This window comes from Ornithodoros turicata, chromosome 8 (assembly GCF_037126465.1).
Source record: "Ornithodoros turicata isolate Travis chromosome 8, ASM3712646v1, whole genome shotgun sequence".
Classification (NCBI taxonomy): Eukaryota; Metazoa; Arthropoda; class Arachnida; order Ixodida; family Argasidae; genus Ornithodoros; species Ornithodoros turicata.
The window spans coordinates 22,295,233-22,319,382 of record NC_088208.1 but is presented as its reverse complement, the minus strand read 5'-3'; the positions used below and the strand labels follow the sequence as shown (position 1 = coordinate 22,319,382).

The window sequence follows — 24,150 nt, the reverse complement described above, 5'->3', positions numbered from 1 at the left end:
AGCATTTGATGTGTCCTCTGATTTCTTGCTGAGATAACAGGATCTGTCCTCTGATTTCACCCCTGTCATGTGTTGTTATACGCTGGAATGGCTACGGCTGTGGCTCACGATTTTGTCGTCTGCTATCGTCGCGCTTTCTAGAAACAGAAGCACACCGCATGATACATATTGCAAGATCTGTCCTCTGATTTCATTCCTGTCATGTGTTGTACGTTGGAATGGCTGCGGCTTTGGCTTCATATTTTGTCGTCTGCTATCGTCGCGCCTTCTTAAAACAGACCACACGACACGTACCTAGCCAACTATCGTACCGAATATCGTTATTGCTGCGGATTTTATGTGAGTCTTCACATTGACGTTAACGGTCACAGAAAGGCGTATACGTCCCGCCTCCTCCTGAAATCAGCAGCGATAACGTTATCATTCTGTGCAATGGTTTGCCTTCATCGTATTATTTGCTGAAGTTCCGTTTTAAAAACGTGCTCTTTAAAAGCCGTTCACCGTCGTACCGAACCGGCACGTTCAAACGTGCCTGAACCGTCGTGCGACCCGCAAGAAAAAAAAAGAGAAGCGTCCGTCGTCCGGCCTACCACCTGAAGGCAACAGGTATGCCAACGATACCACACTCTGAGATCTCTCTTTTCTTTCCCTCCCCTTCCGACGCGGGCATCGTCTATTGTGAAACCCCTCCCTTCGTCCCCCAGGGGTACACACCTAGTTCCCCAAATTCCAGAGACGATTGTGCGTGGATATTTACATTGAATGCGCCGCTTCGAGCTTCTTTTTTTGCCCGTGCTTTCTCCTCTGTATGAGGGAGAGGACGTTTCGCTCTCTCTTTCGCAGGTCAGACATCTTCAACTGCACTTCCGCTTTTCTTTTTTTTTTTCTCTCTCCGTGCTTTTTTTTTTCCTTTGCTTTGTTACTCCAAAAGATTTGCTTTCGAAAGGTGTGTGTGAGCGCCTGCATGCCTGCCTGTTCTTGTCGGTACGGCCTTTAGGGGAACGGGTGGCCCCGGCTTGTGTGTGTGTGTGTGTGGCAGTAATACCACCGTGTGTGGGGGACATGCACGAGCGTGCTGCGGCGCATTTGCTTGCTGCATCTCTTTTTAAAAATTCCGTGTTAGCGCAGCGAAGCAGCTGTGGCTATGAGCGCCGTACAGGTGTGGACAGATGGAGAGAGGACAGCAGGGAGGAGTAGGAGACATGGGGATTACTGTGCGTCCTGGGCCGACTTCAGGGATAACTGTACCGACATTCGCCTGGAAAGTCAGCTGCTGCTTTCTCGAAAGCTGCTGGAAAGCTGGTTGTGCTTGCTGCCACTGGTGCTTGCTTGCTTGCTTGCTCCACCGCACAGCACGCTCCTTGCCATATATATGGCACTCTAAAAACACAACTTCACCGCTTAGTACGCTGTGCGTCAACTATTGCCACGAATGGTAGGGTTTTGTGCTTCTGATTCGGAGGGAGAGGGGGGTGTACGCCTTTTTGTAGTAATTTGGATATATGATAATTGACACAAAAAGGCGCCCCCCCCCCCCTACCTCTCTCTCTCTCTCTTCGAATCAGAAGCGATAGCCCTGTCATATTCGTGGCAATGGTTTGCGCACAACGCGTTAGGCGGTGAAGCTCCGTTTTTAGAATGTATGCACTCTTAAAATGGAACTTCACCGCATAGCACGCTGCTAGCCAACCATCACCTCGAATGACATCGTTCTCTCCCCTGATTCGCTGGAAACGGGAGGCGTATGCCATTTTTGTGACTGTTATGAACTGCGCGAGTGTCTCCCTGTTTTCAACAAATCGGGGGAAAGTACGATATTACGAAAGTACGATGTCATTCGAGATGGCTAGAACCGTGTCATGAGGTGAAGTTCTGTTTTGAAGAGCATACAAGAAAGCACATGCGACATCTTGTCGGAGTGTCGCGTTAAAGGAGGTAAGAACTCCTATCTGCAGGTATTTAGTTACGAGTGTAATAGGTGTAATATTGTTCTTCTACGGTTCATAAGTCTATTTACAATTTATTGTTCAATACTTCTCCTTCATAACATGTTCATACAAAAACGCACATTTTTCCGGATGCGAGCGAGTAGACGTACCATCATGCAGATACTTCTATCCATTGTTACGTCATTTGAAGAATTGTAGCACCCAATCAGACGCCAACGTGGAGGTACACATAACGTTCTGCTCTACACTCTTAAAAAATGAACTTCGCCGTATAGCAGGCTCCTAGCCAAACATCATCCCCAATGACAACGTTCTCGTCCCTGATTTGTTGAAAACGGGAGGCGGAGCCCATTTTGTAGCCGTACATAATGAATACATCATAGGTTCCGCCTCTCGTTACCAACAAATCTTGGGCGAGAACGTTGTCATTCGGTATGATGGTTGGCTACACTCTTAAAAATGAACTTCACCACATAGCACGCTCCTAGCCAATCATCACCCCGAATGACAACGTTCTCGCCCTAGATTTGTTGAAAACGGGAGGAGGAGCCTATTTTGTGCCGTGCATAATGGCCACAAAATAGGCTCCTCCTCCCGTTTTCAACAAATCATGGGCGAGAACGTTGTCATTCGGGATGATGGTTGGCCAGGAGCGTGCTATGTGGTGAAGTTCATTTCTAAGAGTGTAGGTGCGTGGTATACGTGGTGAGGATACGGACCTATCGGATTCATCTGTACAAAAGGTGTCACAGCCAACAGGCTAATGGAGCCGACGCAGTCGGCGGGCTAGCTTGGTAGAGTTCATAGCTCCTTTTAAAAACCCCAGGCGAGCACCGTAGCGAGTGCCGGCGTTGGCGCAGGGCCGTGCGCAGGGCGCAGCGGCTGAATTCCTTTCTGTCTGCACAAGTCACACGTTCGGCACGGAGCCAGTGCGCGGCCGGTTGCCATGGTGCCAATGAACGCTTGAATCATTCCACCGCGTTGTCTAGCCGCCACCGAGGTATTTTATTTGCTCCTCCGTCGGTGACATCACTCGGAGGCCACGCCCCTTCAAGGTCAAGGTTCCGTTTTTGTTTCAACTTTCATCGGGGATCATCACCGTCCCACTTATGGGCCGCCGGCCTTCCTGGGCGCGTTCTCGCCGAATCCCGGACGAGACGAGATAATTTATAGTTGCTTGTTCAAGACTGACAGGACACACGTAGAACCCACCCGACCGCGCGGCGAGCGCGGTATTGTGGATGAGGACGTTTTGGAAAGCAGTGCATTTTTTATTTATTTATTTTTTTCGTGGGTGGGGGGTTTGATTTATGTTGGTGGGCAGCGTGCGCGGAGGAGACTGTTCTCTTTTCGGTGTAGAATAATGTAGGTAAAGTGACCGATCCAGTGCACATCCGTAACAGTTGATGGGCGGACGATATGGGACTTTCTGTCGTGAGGCTCGAGATGAAAAGTCGGATGGCGACGAATTGATACAAGTACAAAATAAATGGGGAGCGGACAACAGATATAGGACTACGAGTCCTATTTTAAAGAATCCTATTTTAAATTAAAAGACGAGTATTTTATCGGGAGTTAAACCAATTAGTTAAAAGGCGTTAATTGAAGCGTACAATCATGTCAACGTTGCGGCAGAGGCTGCGCACCCTTCACACTCTTAAAAATGAACTTCACCACATAGCACGCTCCTAGCCAACCAGCATCTCAAATGATATCGTTATCTGCCCTGATTTGTTGAAAACGGGGGGCGTACGCCTTTTTTGTGACAATTATGAACAGCATAAGTGTCACAGAAAAGGCGTACGCCTCCCGTTTTCAACAAATCAGGGCAGATAACGATATCATTTGAGATGATAGCTGGCTAGGAGCGTGCTATGTGCTGAAGTTCATTTTTAAGAGTGCAGGATGACGAAGTTACATAGCCTCGTACACTCTTAGAAATGAACTTCACCGCATAGCACGCTCCTGGCCCACCATCATCTCGAATGATATCGTTATCTTCACTGATTTGTTGAAAACGGGAGGCGTACGCCTTTTTTGTGACAATTATGAGCAGCATAAGTGTCATAAAAAGGCGTACGCCTCCCGTTTTCAACAAATCAGGGCAGATAATGATATCATTCGAGATGATGGTTGGCTAGGAGCGTGCTATGCGGTGAAGTTCATTTTTAAGAGTGTTTTGAAGGTTTCGGGAGATGTCACAATGGGTCACTTCTCACTTCGTCGAAACTCACATCCCCATCTTTTTTTTTCTTCTTTCCTTCGTTATCACATCGCCGTTACAATGGGAAAGGTCGCGCGACCTGACTGTTGTCATTAGATCAAAGTTCTGGAATGTCCTTTGGAAATCGTACTTGAGATCAGAATTGTCTCTTTTTCAAGGTGTTTCGTGGTATCGAGCTGTGCTTTGTATATTCTACAATTTATTATTCTGCATTATTACATTACATTCTAATATAATATTCATAGTTTATATTTTCACCAGATTACTATGAGCACTTGTATGAAGTATCGCCCGTGGCGATGGAGCACCCCAGTCATCATCAAAATAAAGCTGTTGTCACGAAAAGGCGTACGCCTCCCGTTTTCCCGTACGTTATACTAAAACTCACTAATATCAGCGATCGCGCTTCGCCCAGTGATGGATTTGCGGTTGTCAAATTTTTGTAGAAATCTTGCGAACAACCCTGTGAACAAAACTACCTCTGCTCGGCTAAATTGCGAGTTCAATTAACAAAATTAGCTTAAAACGCGTGACACGAACGCAAACGGCCTCATTATGTGACGAAAGTCTGTGTGAGTGTATTCCAAATAAGTTTCAAGATTTTCTGAAGTAAAACTTAGTATTTTTAGGAATTTAATTACAACCTTTCGCGGAATTCAGAGCTATTGACGTGGGTGAAAAGTGGACAAACATTAAATTAAATTACAGTTAGGATTATGTGCTATCGAGTGTCATTCTCCGGATAAGTAATTACAATGAAGTAATTAATTAGAACAATTGCGTTACTTGCAGTCAATTACTTTGCAGGTCTGTTCACAATGGACTGCGATTCATATAGACAAAATAAACTTCAAAGTTGACGAAGTCTTCATCTTCATATTTTCCTTTTCTTTTTTCCCCCCTCCAATACGATACAATGCGAAATAAACGATATATCAACAATAGCCACCGTTAGCCATACACAAGTTCTATTTGTGCAGTATAGCTGGGAGGATTTGGTCAGTGATACCTGTGCCGGAGGTGCAATTGTTTGCCCTGTACTTAAATGCCGACGGCCGCTCCCCGAGTACCATTTTGAACCGCCTCCAACGAAGTCTTGCACGCACCGCTTGCTTGCCGTAAAAAAAAATGAATGGCTCGTGTGTGTGCGTGTGTGTCTATGCGTAGAGTGAATGGTAGAACAGGTTGAGCTTTGTGTGTGGAGCCCGCTGCATTTTTTGGGGTTTTATATTTTGCCAGCTGTGCAGAAAGCTACGCTAATTGTCATGATCGTGTATTTTCTTTTTTTTATCTTGTAATAAAAAATTTATGAACCATTCTTTTATTGCGTCAGAACGGTTACTGTAACAAACTGCTATTTCCTGCACTCTTAAAAATGAACTTCACCGCATAGCACGCTCCTAGCCAACCATAATCTCGAGTGATATCGTTATCTGCCCTGGGGGCTTAATCGCTTCATCGTCGTTACGGTCGTTACAAGCTAACGAGTGGCGGGAAATTCAAAAAGGTGGGCACGTGACACATTGCGTGTGACGTGTACCACGGCCTTCACGTATCGCGCGAAGAGCGCCGTGCACGTGTTTTATCACGTGTCCCACTTTTTAAAGTTCCCGCCCGCCTTTTTGAATTTCCCGCCACTCGTTAGCCTGTAACGACGATGAAGCGATTAAGCCCCCTGATTTGTTGAAAACGGGAGGAGTACGCCTTTTTTGTGACACTTATGCTGTTCATATAATTGTCACAAAAAAGGCGTACGCCTACCGTTTTCAACAAATCAGGGCAGATCATTCGAGATTATGGTTGGCTAGGAGCGTGCTATGCGGTGAACTTCATTTTTAAGAGTGATGTGACAGTATACGCGGGTTCCACGTGGATTGCATTTTAGAAAAAAAATTGGCACATTTTGTGAAGTTTTATTACTCCCGTTACACGGACACATATTAACTGCCGAACCGCAGTTAAGCTCAGCGTACACAAAGGGGCGCTTTAATAACTTGATGTATTTATTTATTTATGTTTTCTCGATTGTTATTTGCTTGTACTTTTTCCATTGTTGCTATATACGCAATAGTAATTTCCCTTCCAATTCAGTCCAAAAATGAACTTCACCACATAGCATGCTCCTAGCCAACCATAACCCCGAATGACAACGTTCTCGCCCCCGATTTGTTGAAAACGGGAGGAGGAGCCTATTTTGTGCCATTATGCACGGCTCAAAATAGGCTCCTCCTCCTCCCGTTTTCAACAAATCTAGAGCGAGAACGTTGTCATTCGGGATGATGGTTGGCTAGGAGCGTGCTGTGTGGTGAAGTTCATTTTTAAGAGTGTAGAAGCATGCTATATATGATGAAGCTTTGACGAAGTTCAGTGAAGTTCTGACAGTATACAGTTCAGTTTAAGCAGTACCACCACAACCACCAACTGACGAGGTTCACCATTAACGCCGTCTCATCGAACGCCATTTCGTCGAAAAGGGACGTTTCATCGACAGCCGATTCATCGAACGTCGCTTCATCGAATCGGTGGCCGCCGCTTTTTCTTGCGGCAACGTGTGAAATACGTCAAAGGCTCTCCTGACCTAACCTTGGTTGATGAAACGGCGTTCGTCGAAAAGGCGTTCGATAAAACGGCGTCGATGAAACGGCGTTCGATGAAATGGGCGGACACCATGCACCACCATTAACCGCCACCACCTCTAATGAAGTCCTGACGTGGTGAAGTTCATAATGATGGAGGACACTTGAATGTTAGAAAGAAAAAGAAAACCGGAAGGATCCCACTCTCTCCCGTCTGGTGCATAACCTAAATTCTTTTACGATATGGAACCAGCCACTCCGATAGAGATCCCGAAGAAACGGGGCGGACCCCCCCCCCCCCCCCCCCCCGCCCCAGCAAACACAGACAGAGAGAGCGACGGCATGTCCGGTCGCGCTTTTCATCACTTTGCCTCAACTTGTTCGATCTGGCAATTATTCCTAACCTGAGCGGCATCGCGTGGCCCCGCCTGGCAACTCTGGCGCCAATGGCGTCGCCCAGTGGGGGGGTCGTCTGCTGGCCCTGTTCAAACAGGTGTGATCCTCGGCGTCACATCCGGTTCCCACGTATAGGTAGGTAGATTGCTCCCCCCCCCCCCCCAAACCTGCGTACATCCTCCTTGCCGAATTCCAGCGTAGCGCATACCAGACAGTTTGCTTCTGTTTGTTGGCATTCCCGGCTTTGCCCCCACCCGACGCATTCCAATCGAGAAAATGCCCCCTCCCTTTCTGCGCGCTGCCATCCGACTTTGCATTCAGGATTGACGCGTATAAAAAGTACATTGTTGTCACCCGAAGGGAGAAGGTATATGAATGGGGGGGGGGGGGGGGGGGGCATCGACGATTCCTCGAAAGCCCCGTGGTTTGTTACGACAGTGAGGTGCGTCTGAACCGACCCCGATTACTGTATTAAGGGATCAGACGGAGCGTTTTCCAGCGAATTAAGTTTCTATAGTATGGGGGATGTTACTCGAAGAAGAGGACCCTAGAGTGTTGTGAAAGCATAAGTGTCCGCGGTACGACCTGTTCTAGCCAATCTGTTGTGGTACACCGTGGCAACCGGCGATCGAGGAGCTGAGTTGGACGTTCTTCCGCTCGTCTTGCCTGCGAGTTCCCACAGGAAACTCGTAGAAACAGGATGTGACGTTCGAAGGGGGGCAGCTGTTAATGCTATCAGCAGTAGAATATCTCCGTTTGAAGAAAGGGAGATATGTATATAGGAACGGTTAATTATGCAGAGTATATACTCAAATGTTACGAGCGCCAAAGGAGACGACCGGCCGGCGGCGACCTGCGACTGGGTGTCATGAAACTGTAAGCAGGGAAAGCAGCACGGTCAGGGATATTTTGTGATTCTGTTGGAAGGTTCTACACTCTTAAAAATGAACTTCACCGCATAGCACGCTCCTAGCCAAACATCATCTCAAATGATATCGTTATCTGACCTCATTTGTCGAAAACGGGAGGCGTACGCATTTTCTGTGACAAGTATGACCAGCATAAGTGTCACAAAAAAGGCGTACGCCTCCCGTTTCTATCAAATCAGGGCAGATAACGATATCATTCGAGATGGTGGTTGGCTAAGAGCGTGCTATGAGGTGAAGTTCATTTTTAAGAGTGTAGGCTGCCCATCACCACACTGTTAAAACAGAACATCACCACATAGCATTCTCATAGCCAACCATCACTCCGAATTATATCATTCTGTGTATTGATTTGTCGAAAATGGGAGGAGGCGCCTATCTGGGACAGATTATCTTGTCCCAGATAGGCGCCTCCCCCCTGTTTTGAACAAATCAGGACACAGAATGATATTATTCGGAATGATGGTTGGCTATGAGCGTGCTATGTGGTGAAGTTCTGTTTTAACAGTGCAGGTGACAGCATTGTACGCTCTTGTGGACTTCCTTACCGCTTCGAACCTGCTTGACACTCTGTGACAACTTCTGTGACACTCTGTGACAACTTCTGTGACACTGTGTTCGCGCTGTGTCTGACATTGTGCAGTGAGTGTTTCTCGGTGTCCTAACGTCTCCCCTTTCCTTTATGCTTTATCCTGCTACACCCACTCTACCCCTTTTTCTGTTTTTGTTTGTTTGTTTGTTCTTCTCTTTTCTCTAGCTCTTTTTTTTTTTCACCCACAAACGCGTTTTGGAGTAACCAGTTCTGACTGGGTCGGGACTAACCTCTCCATATTTTTCTTTCTTTTCCAATCCAATCCAAGTGATTTTGTTCGCGGTTTTCGGATCTTCTGGAGGAGGAACAAGTTTCCAAAAAACAATGACACGAAAGCTCTGGGGAGCAGGAAACGCTGACTATAGACTGGTAGTTAGTGTCTATAATATATCATTTTTTTTCTGCTCTTTTTTTTTTTTTCATTTGTGGGCACACCATTACTCAGACCGCCCTGGTTGTTCATGGACACCGAAAAAAATAGACTTGAATTGAACTGAGTACCACGCGAAGATGCAGTGTGGAACCACGCGCTCCACCAAAGCCAAAAGAGAGCATGATGGGAAATTCATGATCTGAGACTGGAACACACAGAAAATACATACAGGTGTGGGTTCGAGTTCTATACAGCTGGCTAGCCTGTTCAGCGACTTCCTTCTTTCAGCTTTAACCACAATGCCGGAGAATAACAATACTGGCGCAGGAATTCGTAACGTCGACTTCACAGTGAAGTAATATCGATTTGCGCCGTTGCGCAATCCTGTTGCAAACCATATTATATTGATCGTTCGTCGTACGGTCTCAAAACATTTCATATAGATTCCATTGGCGCATCAGGCAGAACCGTGCTGTATACTTCGGCGAATTCTGACGAGCAAACGCGGTCGTTGCGCTGCTAATGAGCGCATTTGCATTCAGAGTCCCACGAGGTCTCGGGACAGAGAACTGCGCCCCGTATACACACATATATAGAGCCCGGCTGAACCATAAACAACACTGCCCGTTTATGAACTACGGAGGGACGATTCCGTTGAATGTGATATAGCCCGAAAGAGCGTGGCGGATCACTGGGAATGTCGTCGTTTGGTTTCGTTCGTTCGTTCGTTCGTTCATTCAAAAGCAGCGCGTGCAGACTCAAGGTATGTGTATATACATCCACGGCAATGGCCATGAGAGGGATGTTAGGCCGCACATATGGTGGCGTTCTTTTTATCTGGTGGAGGAATAAATGGGAAAACCGTGCATGTTTCTTTCTGCTTCGTTAATGAGAAAATGCTAATGATATATGTATTTTTTTCTGATTCATTCCTTCAGAGATGGCAAGTTGATGATGTGTGAGTGTAGAAGGGGGGAATATATGTTTATTAGGGGGAAAAGAAAAAGAAAAGGAGGGAGGGGTGTAGAGGCGCGCGCGATCAGCGTGCGAGGAAGAGAAAATTGCTTGGAAAGTTTTTTTTTTTTTATTGCGCGTCAGTCTAGTAGAGCTTTTTGCACTTTAAAAGCTAAACTTTACCGTTCAACACGGTCTACGCAGAAACTTGGAGGTAGTTGGTACATTGCTGTCTATAATGAATATTGGCGTATACATACACTCTTAAAAATGGACTTTCTAAGAGTGTATACATTGGCTTTATACGTTGTCGTCTCTATTCTTCGCGTTGTCTTGGCGACGCCCTCTTCGCCACTGATATATGGTTGCGATATAGTTAGCGCTTATGATTTGAGGAGAGAGTGATGCATACGCCATTTTGTGGCAAATGACCAAAAATTCAAAAATGTCACGAGCCTCCCATTTTCAAGAAGTCGCCAAAGAGAACGGTACTATTCCTGTTATTATTATTATTTTTGTGGTTATTGCTGCACCCGTTTGTGACATTTACGCAGTAATGTGAATTGTCATAAAAAGGCGTACGTCTCGGTTTCTCCACAAATTAAAAGCGATAACCCCATCATTCGGTACAATGCACTGTCAAAACAAAAACACTGCACACAATAATACCATTATCACTCTTGATTTGTGGAAAGCGCGAGGCGTATGCCTTTTTGTGACAATTCGCATAACTGCGTCACAAAAAGGCGCCCGCCGTGTTTAAGAAATCAGGGGAGGGTAGAGTTGCCACCTGTCCGGATTTCACCCGAACAGTTGTTGAACTTCAAGGCTTGCATTCGGTGTCCGGGTGAAGGTGTAATCCGGACATAAAATGTTCGGAAATTGGCCAAGTCGGAGTAAAAAAAAAACCTTACGACGAGTTTTTCGGTTGCGTCATCGTCGCCAAAGATTGAGTGATTGCAATAAAATGAGCAATCAAAGCTACGTTGAGCCACATGAAGATGTATACAACGTCTCATATATTATTAGAAGCCTCCTTACACAATCTACTTCATCCGATCCAAAACAGGGCAAAAGATGGAGGGGGCTTAGCAGGGCCAGCAGTAACAGCTCCCTAAAGAACACATATAGTTTGAGATAGTTCACACAGTACTGGGCACAATGCAAATGACGTTGACTGGACCAATGAAAATGCGGCGTTATGCTTTCCAGCCGACCAACCAGGGGCCTTCCTGCTTGTCCCGCATTTCCGCATGTCCTGGCTACCATAGACTTAGACTGGTTTTCGGCCGGACCCAGAGTTATTTGTAGTCTGAAATAACTAAAGCAACTCGGATAAAAAAGACATTTATTCATACATCGAATGTGTTCTATGCCTATAGATGTACAGTGAACCCTCGTTAATATGACCCCCGATAATCTGACATATGCGCTTTACGACCATGCTCCTGGGGAACAATGCAGTGAAACCTCTGCAAATCACCCCCGTTAATATGACAATTCCGCATTATGACCGAAATTTTCGGGAACGGCCATGGTCATAATAACGAGGGTTCACAGTATATATATGTATACATCGTATTATACGTTCTACTGTTGTGCCTTAAAACAGCGTGTAAAACCCCAGTGCAACAAAGCACTATCCTCTTTAAAAAAGTCGTGGCCTTTTTTTCAACGCTTTCAGATGTGGTACCTGCTGCACATAGAGAAAAAAAAAGATACTTTCACTATTTTGTTCGGTTGCTTCACGCGGGTTGAGGGAATCGTTTTTTTTAACCATCTACAGCAACAATGCCCCCCCCCCCCTCCCCGGTGTTCTGTATTCGCGAACCGAAAGGGTGGCACCCCTAGGGGGGGGGGGGAGAAGGATATCATATGGGATGATGGTTGGCTTGGAGCTTATACGGTGGAGTTCTGTATTCTCAGGGCGTAATTTGTACCGCAGAACCACCTAACTACATACGCGTTGGCGAGCACACAGACACACGCAAAAGAAAAAAAAAATGCATCCTGTCAGCAAGACCCTTGACCCCGCAGAAATATTTCGCCGCGCGCTGGCTACTCACTCTTTCATCTCCGCCGTGACGTCACCGCATTCCATATAGGTTGTGCACGGCGTCGCCCTTATTCATGGATATGAAGCTGATGAACAATTAGGGGGCGTCTTCGCTAATTGCGAACGGCGAGCGCTAACGAGCGGCCGGTAACACTTAGGGGGCAGAGTATTATGCCGTGCTCTAAGGAAGGACGCGTAGGCACGTGCGCTCGGGGGGGTTATAAAGTGCACTTTTTAATTGGATGCCGTCCGTACATAATTGTGGCGATTCCCTTCGCAAAAAAGTGGGAGATGGCAGGAAAAATTAATTGGTGCGCGGACAACCAGCAATTGTGTGTGAAAGGAAGCGAGACACGGGTTGGGTTCCGTTTAACGTCGTGTGTAGCATTCTGTGGCCGGTGGAGCGTTGCGACGGATCACCGCAGTCGAGGACGTAGAACGTGTTCTCTTCCGTGTCCTGACCAAGACCTACACTCTTAAAAATGAACTTCACCGCATAGCACGCTCCTATCCAACCATCATCTCGAATGATATCGTTATCTGCTTATCGTTATCTGCAGGTTTGTTGAAAACGGGAGGTGTACGCCTTTTCTGTGACACTTATGCTGTTCATAATTGTCACAGAAAAGGCGTACGCCTCCCGTTTTCAACAAATCATGGCAGATAACGATATCATTCGAGATAATGATTGGCTAGGAGCGTGCTATGCGGTGAAGTTCATTTTTAAGAGTGTACTAGGTTATAACGACTATGTCATAGGCACCCCTTCCCAGCGCCGCATTTGGAAGCTAGAGGTGGCGCTGCTCATCGGCCCGGCTATTGCTTCCTCAATTTCTGCAATACTTTGTACTTCAGCTTGCCTTAGTATTTTAGTACAAGCGGTGGATGTCCCACGGGAGATGTTTCTTTCCAAAGTTGATTATCATCATCATTCTACGCGTTTTCATAGGAGCGGTTGCTGTCGTCTGCTACGGTAGTCGTACGTCCAATTTCCACTGTCCAATCATGATGTAGATCTCGCGGGCCGATGAGTAGTGCCCCTAGCGGATCGTGCGGACGGGCTCCTCATTGGGGTTGCCGATTATGACATGGCTGTTATAATCTATAATATGTCGTGGTCTTGACGCGAGCGACGCTCCCCAGAATATTCCAGCGCAACATGAGTAAAACGTCATACCTTTGTGTTGCCACGTCGTTCTCTTCTAGCCACGGGGGACATCCTGCGGCTCACCCACAAGATCTTCCGTAGCAGACGACAGAAAAAAAAAAAAAAAGACGCAGATGTCGTCTGCTAAGTGTGCAGTGCGCCACTCCCGGTATTCTGGCACCGTGCGGATGCACAACACAGCACGGAGCGGAATACCCCGTTAGCAATGCTTTGTTTTTGTTCCACTAGTGTATTCAGGTGGGTTCCGGGCTCAATCACAAGATATTCCGTAGCAGACGACAGAAAACGTATCAGAAGCGATACCCTATCATTCGTGGCATTGGTTGGCGCACAGCGTCCTACGCACTGAAGTTTTGTTTTTGGAGTGTACGCTGCTCCGAATATTCCGGCGCAGATGAGAATGCTGGAGAAGAGACGGGACGCGAAAACATAATCACGAACGACATCGTTCTGTCGCACGGTAGGCGTACGCCATTTTGTGACACTTTTACAGCTGCGTTAATCATCACAGAAACGGCGTACGCCCCGCCCCTTCCACAAAGCAGGAGTGATAACGGTACCATCCTGTGCAACGGTTGATTTTTAGAATGTTAACACATAATTATGTGGAGAGACGGTTCTATATTTTAAGAGTACACTCTTAAAAATGAACTTCACCGCATAGCACGCTCCTAGCCAACCATCATCTCGAATGATATCGTTATCTGCCCTGATTTGTTGAAAACGGGAGGTGTACGCCTTTTTTGTGACAATTATGAACAGCATAAGTGTCACAAAAAAGGCGTACGCCTCCAGTTTTCAACAAATCAGGGCAGATAACGATATCATTTAGGATGATGGTTGGCTAGTAGCGTGCTATGCGTTGAAGTTCATTTTTAAGAGTGTGTGCAACGGTTGACTTTCAGAATGTTAACACATAATTATGTGGAGAGCCGGTTCTACACTCTAAAAACTGAACTTCACCGCATAGCACGCTCTGCGCCAACCATTGCCACGAATGATACGGTTATCGCTTCTGATTCGAGGAGAGAGGGAGGGGTACGCCTTTTTGTGTCAATTTGGATATATGATAATTGACACAAAAAGGCGTACGCCTCACTCTCTCCTCAAATCAGAAGCGATAACCCAATCATTCGTGGCAATGGTTGGCGCAGAGCGTGCTATGCGGTGAAGTTCAGTTTTTAGAGTGTATATTTTAAGAGTACGTGACAACATCCGGGCACTGCTTTTTGTTCACTCAATGTTGACCTAGCTTCCATAGATGCAGTCGACGAAAACGCATAGAAGCGCATGTCGTATACAGCAGCGTTCAGTCGGAATAACAGTGCAAACGTATACAGAAGTATACGACCAGTGTACAAAAAGCAGACAGAGCAGCGTCGATCTCTTCACTTTCATTGCTGTCCCGTTCAACGAAATGGGACTAACCGAGTACGCAGACCTCTCGGGTCGTAAAATGTCCATCGCAGCGAGTAGTGCTGGTCTATAGTAGACACACGCGAGACATGGGTTATGTACTCGACTACACAACAACGGGGCAGAGCCGTCCGCCTCTCATGATTTACTGCTTTCGCTCGTCGCTATTCTATTTCCTTACTTTCTTTTCTCTTTATCGTCTCGCGGTTCGACTTTTTATTGGGCATTCCTTGCCCGCGTGAGCTTCGTGACCTATTTTACCGACAGTATACCTTTTATGGTCGGAGTGATGATTCAATTAACGAAATATATTCGTCAAAACTGGGCGGTTTTGTACGTTTATTGTTCAGAGGGTACTTGGCTGTTGTGAAGGAGGACAATGCGAAAACTTTTACCCTCTCGTCTGTTCGATTAGCTTTGCGTTTCTGCCTGTGGAATGTTCCCTGTAAAGATAAATTCACCGCATAGTTCGCTAGAAGGTCAACCTCTGCACAAAATGGTCATGTTACACTGTTAAAACAGAACTTCACCACATAGCACGCTCCTAACCAACCATCATACTGAATGATATCATTCTGTGTCATGATTTGTTCAAAACAGGGGGGAGGCGCCTATCTGGGACAAGATAAAATAGGCGCCTCCCGCCTGTTTTGAACAAATCATGACACAGAATGATATCATTCGGTATGATGGTTGGTTAGGAGCGTGCTATGTGGTGAAGTTCTGTTTTAACAGTGTACAAGACACCGACGATGGTGACAGTGACTTGGGGAAAGGGTGGGGAGTAAAAGCGTTTTTTGTGACAATTGCCACAGAATGCAAAGTGTCCCCAAAAGGCATACTCTTTCCGTTTTCGATTAGAAATGAAACAGAACGGGAGTGGTCGTTGAATAAAAGGGCGTTATCACTCCCTACCATCTAGTATTCCAAATGATGTTGTCTCTCCTGATTTGTTGAAAATGGGAGACTTTTTGGAACACTTTGCATCTATGTCTAATTACAGAATGGCGTCCGTCCCCTTCTTCCCTCAAATCCTGGATGTCACCCAACTGCCAACAAACCTGGATTATCCCGAAATTTAGAACAACACATGGCCAACACAGATTACAATACATACGCATCCCTATGTTGCAGAATAGCATCGATATTGACCTATGGAAATCCTTCAAAAAATCAGTTGAAGAATGCTTCTCTGGCTGAAAAATATTTTCTATACTGCCCTACTTTTTACCCTGCCTAACTTGTTTGCTTTGTATGAGGAGCAATTGCCAATCCACGTAAAGGGGATTGGAAGAACCCCCAGTCACTCCTGTGGTGATGATAATGATAATTCATGGCTTTACGCCGCGAGACAACTAGGGGCATAAGCGACTCCACGGCGGTCGCACTCTGGATTAATTTGCTCCTATGTCATTAAATAGATATACATTACATATTACAATTTATAAATGAAGCGTTATAACGGTACCATTTTGCGCAGCTAGATTATGGTGTGAAGCAAGGTTGCGGAATGGGATCATCCATTCCATTCCAATTCCATTCCATTCCGAGGAATGGAGATTTGTGATAATTCTTTCCTTTCAATTCCTCAGAATGAAAAGGTACGGCCAATTCCCACTCCTGGAATGGCTTGGCAACCCCATTCCATTCCTTTAAATCCATCAAAAAAAAAAAAAAAAAGAAAGAAAGAAAGGGACCGATAACCGTGCTAGGTAGCCCAGCAGTGCTAGAAGAGATTTGACATTATCCAGCACGGAAAAAGCACAAAGACAAGGTTATTTCGCCCTTGACCGTGTGCAGGTGCGATGCGTATGTACAGAGGGCGCGAGGGCAAAAATGCCTAATTCCATTCCCATTCCATTCCAATTCCATTCCGGGCTCATGATAAATCTGAAATAATTCCGGAATCATTCCAACCTCGGAATGGCAACTCCGCAACCCTGGTGTGAAGTTTTACTATTGGAGGATAACCGCCTACCCTCGCGGCGCGAAAAAAACAACAAAAAAGCAACAACAAAATGTACATATACTCCAATCTCAAGACCTGAGCATGCGCAGACCGGTACACGTATATGCCTGACCAAACACGACGAATATAAACTATATAAAGGCTTTGTCCTCCCCTATAGACTCTGGCTTCCATCAGAGATGCTGTCCTGTCGGCTCACCGACTTGTGCCGATTTATTGACCCGTTTACGGGCATATTTATGGTGGGTAGCCGCTGACAGTGTTTGTTAGGATGGGAAGTGGCAAACCCTATAGGCGCTCCCGTATTATGGCCTTGAGTACGTCATGTAAATACGAGACCCCCCCGTCCGTCCGTGTGCGGTTCGGATCGCGGTTTGTTTAGAGAGCCACGCGCGTGTGCATGTGTAGATATAGCGGTGTACCCAACGCTGGGTGTGAAATCTGGCTTCGTGAGTGGTAACTATTATGCTTGGGAAGGTTGAAAAGGTCTGCGTTTGTGTGAATATTTGTTCAAGTTGCGCTGACCAAAGAAAAAAAAAAAAAAAGAGAGAGAGAAATGTGTGTTTCGGGGGGGGGGGGATATGTTTAATGATAACAAACCCGTGTTTCGGGTGCGTTAATTAACCCAAGCATTAAGCCATTATTTATTAACATTTACAATTTATTAACTCATTCTTTATTCATTATTATTATTATTAACCCAATAAGCACAACTTATTGGCCCAATATTGGACCAATATTGGCAATGTCCACATTTGCAATTTATTAACCATTATTTATTCATTATTATTATTATTATTTAATAATAATTAATTAATAATAATAATAATTCAGAAGCCTTAAGGCTTCGGAAGCATCGTGATTCGGAATAGCGATAAACATCCGATTCAATTATCAAGATATCGATGTTTGGTGGATATATATCTACATTTTATCTACGTATATCGATATCCGCGGGAAACTGGATACTGTATCCACGTTTATCGACATATTGCGACATCTGCGAGAAAAATATGTATCTTTATCGATGTTTTCAGAACATCGATACCATCGATCTTTCTAAGAATGTAGGAACTATACAGGGTAGGAATGGCAAGAATATTTATGTCAATATTTTCCCCAGTCGCGGATGTTATCGATGTGTGCCCCTCGTCATCTGTTTCAAGAGTGTATACGACCGTCATCCCGAATGGCATCGTACGCCTTTTTGTGGCACTTATACGTAACAACACACCTCACGACATAAGTGCCATTCGTTGCACAGAATGATACCTTTATCAGTCGTGATTTGTGTAACATAACTGCGTAAGTGTCACAAAAAGGCGTACGCCTCCCGTTTTCGAAAAAAAAAGAAAAGAATCGGAGGAGAGAATGGTGTCATTCGGGATGGGGGGATGGTTGGCCTGGCCACACTCTTAAAAATGAGGTGGTGGTGGTGGTGAAAGGGTTCGCTATTTGGTGAAGCTCTTAAAAATGAACTTCACCACATAGCACGCTCCTAGCCCATCATCTTGTCGAATGACACCGTTCTTTCCCCTGTTTCCTTGAAAACGGTGGGCGTACGCCATTTTTGTGGCATTACGCAGTTCATAATTGCCAGAAAAATGGCGTACACCCCCCGTTTTCATTAAAACAAAGTTAGATAACGTTGTCATTCGGGTTGGTGGTTGACTGCATTCATAAAAATGAACTTCACCGCATAGCACGCTCCTAGTCAACCATAATCTCGAATGATATCTTTATGTGCCCTGATTTGTTGAAAACGGGAGGCGTACGCCATTTTTGTGACAATAATGAACAGCATAAGTGCCACAAAAAAAGGTGTACCCTCACGTTTTCAACAAATCAGGGCAGATAACGATATCATTCGAGATGATGGTTGGCTAGGAGCGTGCTATGCGGTGAAGTTCATTTTTAAGAATGTAGGAGCGTGCTGTGTGGTGATGCTCTGTTTTTAGAGAGCAGGAGTCTGTTACTCGGTCTGTTTTAAATTAGTATATACGCACATGACAATGATAACACAAACAATGCGATAACGATATCTACGTGTATCTGTGCGAAGGTCGTCCTTCAGCGTGTTATGTGGCGAAGCATCTCTTTCAAGAGCGCAGGAGTCACGCAGACGGTATACCCTGCCCGCAACTGAAGCGAAAGTGCATAGTATATCCAATATGGACTCTCGTCTGCATATGGTCTCGCTTTGACCTTGGTTGCTCCGTATATATATCCTGCTATACGCTTTATTATACGTTCTCGTTGGCGTAATTAAGAGCCAGTGATGACCCGTTCATGCTTTGCATAGGCGTATATAGCTTTAGTCTGTAGTTTGCGTGCGTCCTGGGAGAGGAGGATGCGAAGCAGTGAGCAGACGGCACGCATGAAAACCGTCTGCCGAAAATTCCAAAGACGGTAACACATATGGGACGACGAAACGTGATATTGAGTACACGAAGGGGGCGAGTCGTAAATTCATTCTTCTTCTTCTACGGGTATTGTTGCGTGTGCCAGCTGCGGAGGTTTGTTCTCGTTATTTATTCGGTGTTGTTGCTGTTGACGGAGAGAAAAATGTGTGCCCTGCCGTCTGTATAAAGGGGAAAGGGTAACAGTGAATGTGCAATCAATATATACCTTTCTGCTTGTGTTTGACGATGTGTCTTGGCTGAGTCGAAAAGCTCAGGGACACAAGTCAGTTTCTTTTCTTTCTTTTTTCGAAATGTGACATGAGTACGTAAAACGGAAATACGTAATTAGCGTTTTTATCTTGGGCAATGCTCCAGTCCCAACTGACCCGTATACACTCTTAGAAATGAACTTCACCGCATAGCACGCTCCTAGCGAACCGTCATCTCGAATGATATCGTTATCTGCCCTGATTTGTTGAAAACGGGAGGCGTGCGCCTTTTTTTTCTGACACTTATGCTGTTCGTAATTGTCACAAAAAGGTGTACACCTCCCGTTTTCGACAAATCAGGGCAGATAACGATATCATTATAGATGATGGTTGGCTAGGAGCGTGCTATGCGGTGAAGTTCATTTCTAAGAGTGTACACTCTTAAAAATGGACTTCACCGCATAGCACGCAACCAATCATCACCTCGAATAACATCGTTCTCTCAACTGATTTGCTGGAAACGGGAGGCGTACACCTTTTTTGTGACAATTATGAACTGCATAAGTGTCACAGAAAAGGCGTACGCCTCCCGTTTCCAACAAATCAGGGCAGATAACGATATCATTATAGATGTTGGTTGGCTAGGAGCGTGCTATGCGGTGAAGTTCATTTCTAAGAGTGTATAAACAACAAGCCGCTCAGCCTTGCCGCAATCTTGGGTCCTTGTTCTAACCCTGTCCAGCACCGTCAATGCTTGCACTCATTCTATCTGTCTGGCTACCAGCCTGCTTGAACTCCTCTGACCTCAGAGCTTTTGCCATGAATGCAGAGGTGTGATCTTCACAGCGCTACATCTCCGGTGGCCGACCGGATGAACTACCATCCCCATCAGTCACGACGCACCGGCGTGTGTGATATCTCATTCGCGTGTGTCATGTGTGTGTTTACGAGTGTGTATGCCTCATCTTTTTCATCGTCATCCCACTCATATATTAACCCACACGCACTGAGGTACGGTACCGCAATTGTTGCAGTGAATCACCTCATCCCACCGTCATTTATGCAGTCGTTGTTGAACAACAACAATAACAACAACAAGGGGGTGCACCTGCGCATGCGCATGTGGCGGACGTCGCTGGTGGGCAAAAGGGAGTGGTGAACCGCATGGTGTGGTGTCTTTGCCGTTTCTGTACCATGTAGCACATGCAATAGCTACACCACCGAAAGCACACTGTGACTCGATGATCGCGATGATCACAGCAGCGCCGCCGCATCGTGATGACGTCACGCACTGAAGTGACTCACAGAGGTGCATCTCCGCCAGGGGATATAATGCAGTCTCCGCACATTGAAAGTGGGACTTACACACTCTTAAAAATGAACTTCACCTCATAGCACGTTCCTAGCCAACCACAATCTCGAATGATATCGTTACCTGATCTGATTTGTTGAAAACGGGAGGCGTACGCCTTTTCTGTGACAATTATGACCAGCATAAGTGTCACAAAAAGGCGTACGCCCCCCGTTTCCATCAAATCAGGGCAGATAACGATATCATTCGAGATGATGGTTGGCTAAGAGTGTGCTATGCGGTGAAGTTCATTTTTAAGAGTGCAGGAACATGACAGAAGTCAGGCAAATGGGGCCACGAGTTTTGTGTACAGCAGTAGAGCTGCAATTTCAGAAAATTTATCATGAGCGAGCTATGTGGTGAAGCTCTGTTTTTAGAGTATAAGAAAACGCGTAGGGAGCTAGCGAAATGAGAGAGAAGGAAGAAGGTTGTAGTCGGGGGCATGACGGAAAGATAAACTAAAAAAAAAAAAATTCTACAGATACAGGACAAGTGCGGCCTTGCGCAAATGTTTCTGTGCCAGAGAGAGCCCTCTTTTCATTGTCTTTATGTGAGGACGCTGTTGAGAGTGCCCCACGCAGTTAATCACTTTTCTGGATCTCAATTGCCCTTAATCTGGTGTGATAAGACTTCATAAGGCTCCGGCCGGATCCTCACGTCGCCTTGATTACACGCTTACATGGGGGCGCTCCTTCAGAGCTACATCCTGGGACCACACTTTGTGAAGAGAGTTTCACCGCATAACACGCTCTGCGCCAAGAGTTGCGCCAAACCTATCATATCACGTATCTCGCTTATCATTTCGGGATAGAACGGGGCGTACTACTCTTTATATGGCGGTTATCGTACGCAGAAAATTTATTCATATGTAATGTAATAGCTAACGATATCTTCAATGCACAATGGACTATAGCGAGCCCAATGAAGTATATAATGCTATGTACAGATATGGACAGAACACAAGAAGGCCATGCGGTAATGCTGACACATCTCACTGCAATTGACAATTAACCTATATAACGATAATCAACAGGTTTTATTTATTTATTTATACTGTCAACCCTCAAAGGCTATTACTGGACTGCGAATGGGGAACATATATGCCTCAGTGTCACAGAATGAATTAACGGGACTCTGCGAGTAGATGAACATGAGCGAGTAGATGATGATAAGTAGATGAAGATCAGTGTACATGAAATGAACGAATAATGATCATACGTGTATTGCAGTGACTCGCAAAAGGTCGGGACACTTCGAGGGCGAGGGAAAATGACTACGAAAAAAAAAAAGGAAACAGGAAGCCCATTTCCGATTTCCAACAAATCAGGACAAAGACGCATTAAAGGTACCCTTACGAAGGTACTCTTACAAAAGTATACTGTTACAAGGTACTGTTACAATGGTACAAAACGAATTCCTGTTGACGTATGTTTCTACTGGATCTAGCACCAGTAAAAAAGAAAAGAAAAAGAGTTCTATCTCCGTATTCAGTTGTTCTCGAAAGGCCGCCGACCACTGTTACCTTTATAAAATCGCTAAAACAGTGCTAAAAACAATAAGGACGACACAACAGATGTTTAATGATCCAACACTGTAAACATTTGTTCAAAGTGATGTGTGTTCGTCCTGTACCGTCCTTATTGTTTGCACCGTCTTATTTTTATCATGCGTGACCAAGAGACCCAGATCGGTACTTTATTCACTGTTGCCTTCCTTCAGGTGCTTCTCTGTCGATATGCCGGAGCGGCCAGAGCTGCTGTACCCCAGCTGCTGAACAGGAACTCCATCGCTGGTCCATACAGCGGTTTCGAGTTCTGCTGCGTGGGACCACGACGACCCTGGTGGACTTCCTCAGGGACTCTGCGACCTCGCTCAAGGGTAAGCACCTTTCTTCTTCTTCTCTCCAGTCTCGAGGACACTAGTCGCGTCTGGATGTCGCCCGCTTTGTTAACCTACACCGCAACAATCAATCAATCAATCAATCAGGACGGAAGGAGCGAGCACGCGGAAAGGAATACGCGAAAGGGCAATGAAAATAAATGGAGGCGCGCGCGCGACGGGACAATGGTGAAATGTAAAAAGTATATTTTGCGGCGATGATATACAGTCTAGGTTGTCATTTTCGTTGACCCACTTAAGGTTTAACACACACACACACACACACACACGCGCGCGCGCGCGCGCACGCACGCACGCACGCACGCACGCACGAATTCACAGGTAGTGACGCCTTTATTTGTTTTTGTTGTTTTTTTGTGCGTTTTTTAAAATCTCTCCGTGGGATGGAAGATGTTTCAATCGGCGGGAAGTTGTATGACATGCGGTTTTGGCTGATGTATAGAGATGTAGATCATGAGTCACTTCACTGTCACTGGGATGACGCCGAAATAAATCACTGAAGAATAAAACATTGAAAAATAAACCACGTAAAAATCCACTCTTGAAAATAAATTTTTAAGCGTAAACTCTGTCAATATCCACGGTGGCAAAATCAACTCGTAGAGATCCACTTGACGAAATCGACTCTTCGAAATAAATCCTCTCTGATTGGTGGACGGCCGACGTTCCCTACGTCTGCCTCGAAAATAGTACGGTTGTCGCTCGATACTCCCGATTGCGAAATTTTCTATCTCGAAATTCACGATCTCGAAACAGAAAACGCCCTGTCGTTTAAGCAAATGAAAGTCACATTGACAGTGTTTATTTTGAGGGCGTGGATTTTTCAGCGATTTATTTCAGAAGGTGGATTTTCATGAGTTTTTACTTAGGTTTCCACAACTGGCGCCCAACGTGGGGCCCGAACCCACGACCCCCCGAGATTAAGTCAGCTACGGTTTGAAGCCCGCACCACAGTCCAAAGCATTGTTCTCCTCTTTGGCTGATTTGGAACTCTTTTGCTGCGGTGTTGTTGATGAGCTCCAAGAATTCGTCTTGTATGTCATCAGGACAGTGTGTAAACAGTGCATCGGCCTGTGAAAATTCATCTCTGTTACGGCGAGCAGAATGGAGATATAGTTGGACCCCCCATGATCCCCCAGAAAAAGGCCCAGGACCCATTTTGGGGTCATGACCCACAGTTTGAGAAACACTGCACTAAATACTCACACCACGTCATACTGTCATCACATCACTGTGTCACATGTCACCTTAAAGTCACCATCGCCCGATTTTTACTAACATGGTACACGTTTGGGCCAGACTTTTTTTTCTCCATCGCTGTCTCCCTCTTCGATTGTACACGTTCCTTAAAAAAAAAAAAAAATCATCCGACGACCACCACCTCCGCCGCCGTCGCAAAAAGATAGTCGAGACGTCGCCGTTTGACGCCCTCGGGTTCGTGCTCTTCCAGCGATAAAAGTCGAAGGGGAAAAAAAAAAAAAAAAAAGAGGAATGAGAATCCCAACTTGAGTTACACGGACGAAACCCATCACTAAAAATACCTTTCCAAAGTGGGCGTCCTTTTGTCGTCCCACAATGATGCTTTTGTGCACGCATCATAAAACGTGATTGTCCTGTATATGAACATATACTCTCCCGGCAGGTATTTACCCGTATAACAGGTATTTTGTGCGCAGTATGAACGGAAAGG

General features: G+C 45.6%; 1 protein-coding gene across 1 annotated transcript in view; it reads left to right on the top strand.

Moving 5' to 3' along the window:
- The window catches only part of LOC135366689 (glypican-5-like), an 82,307-nt gene that overhangs the window by 7,974 nt on the left and 50,183 nt on the right, over nt 1-24,150 (top strand). Inside the window, exon 2 of the mRNA XM_064599507.1 lies at nt 22,281-22,439. Coding sequence (XP_064455577.1) covers nt 22,281-22,439 — 159 coding nt within the window. The remainder of the gene's footprint in view (nt 1-22,280; nt 22,440-24,150) is intronic.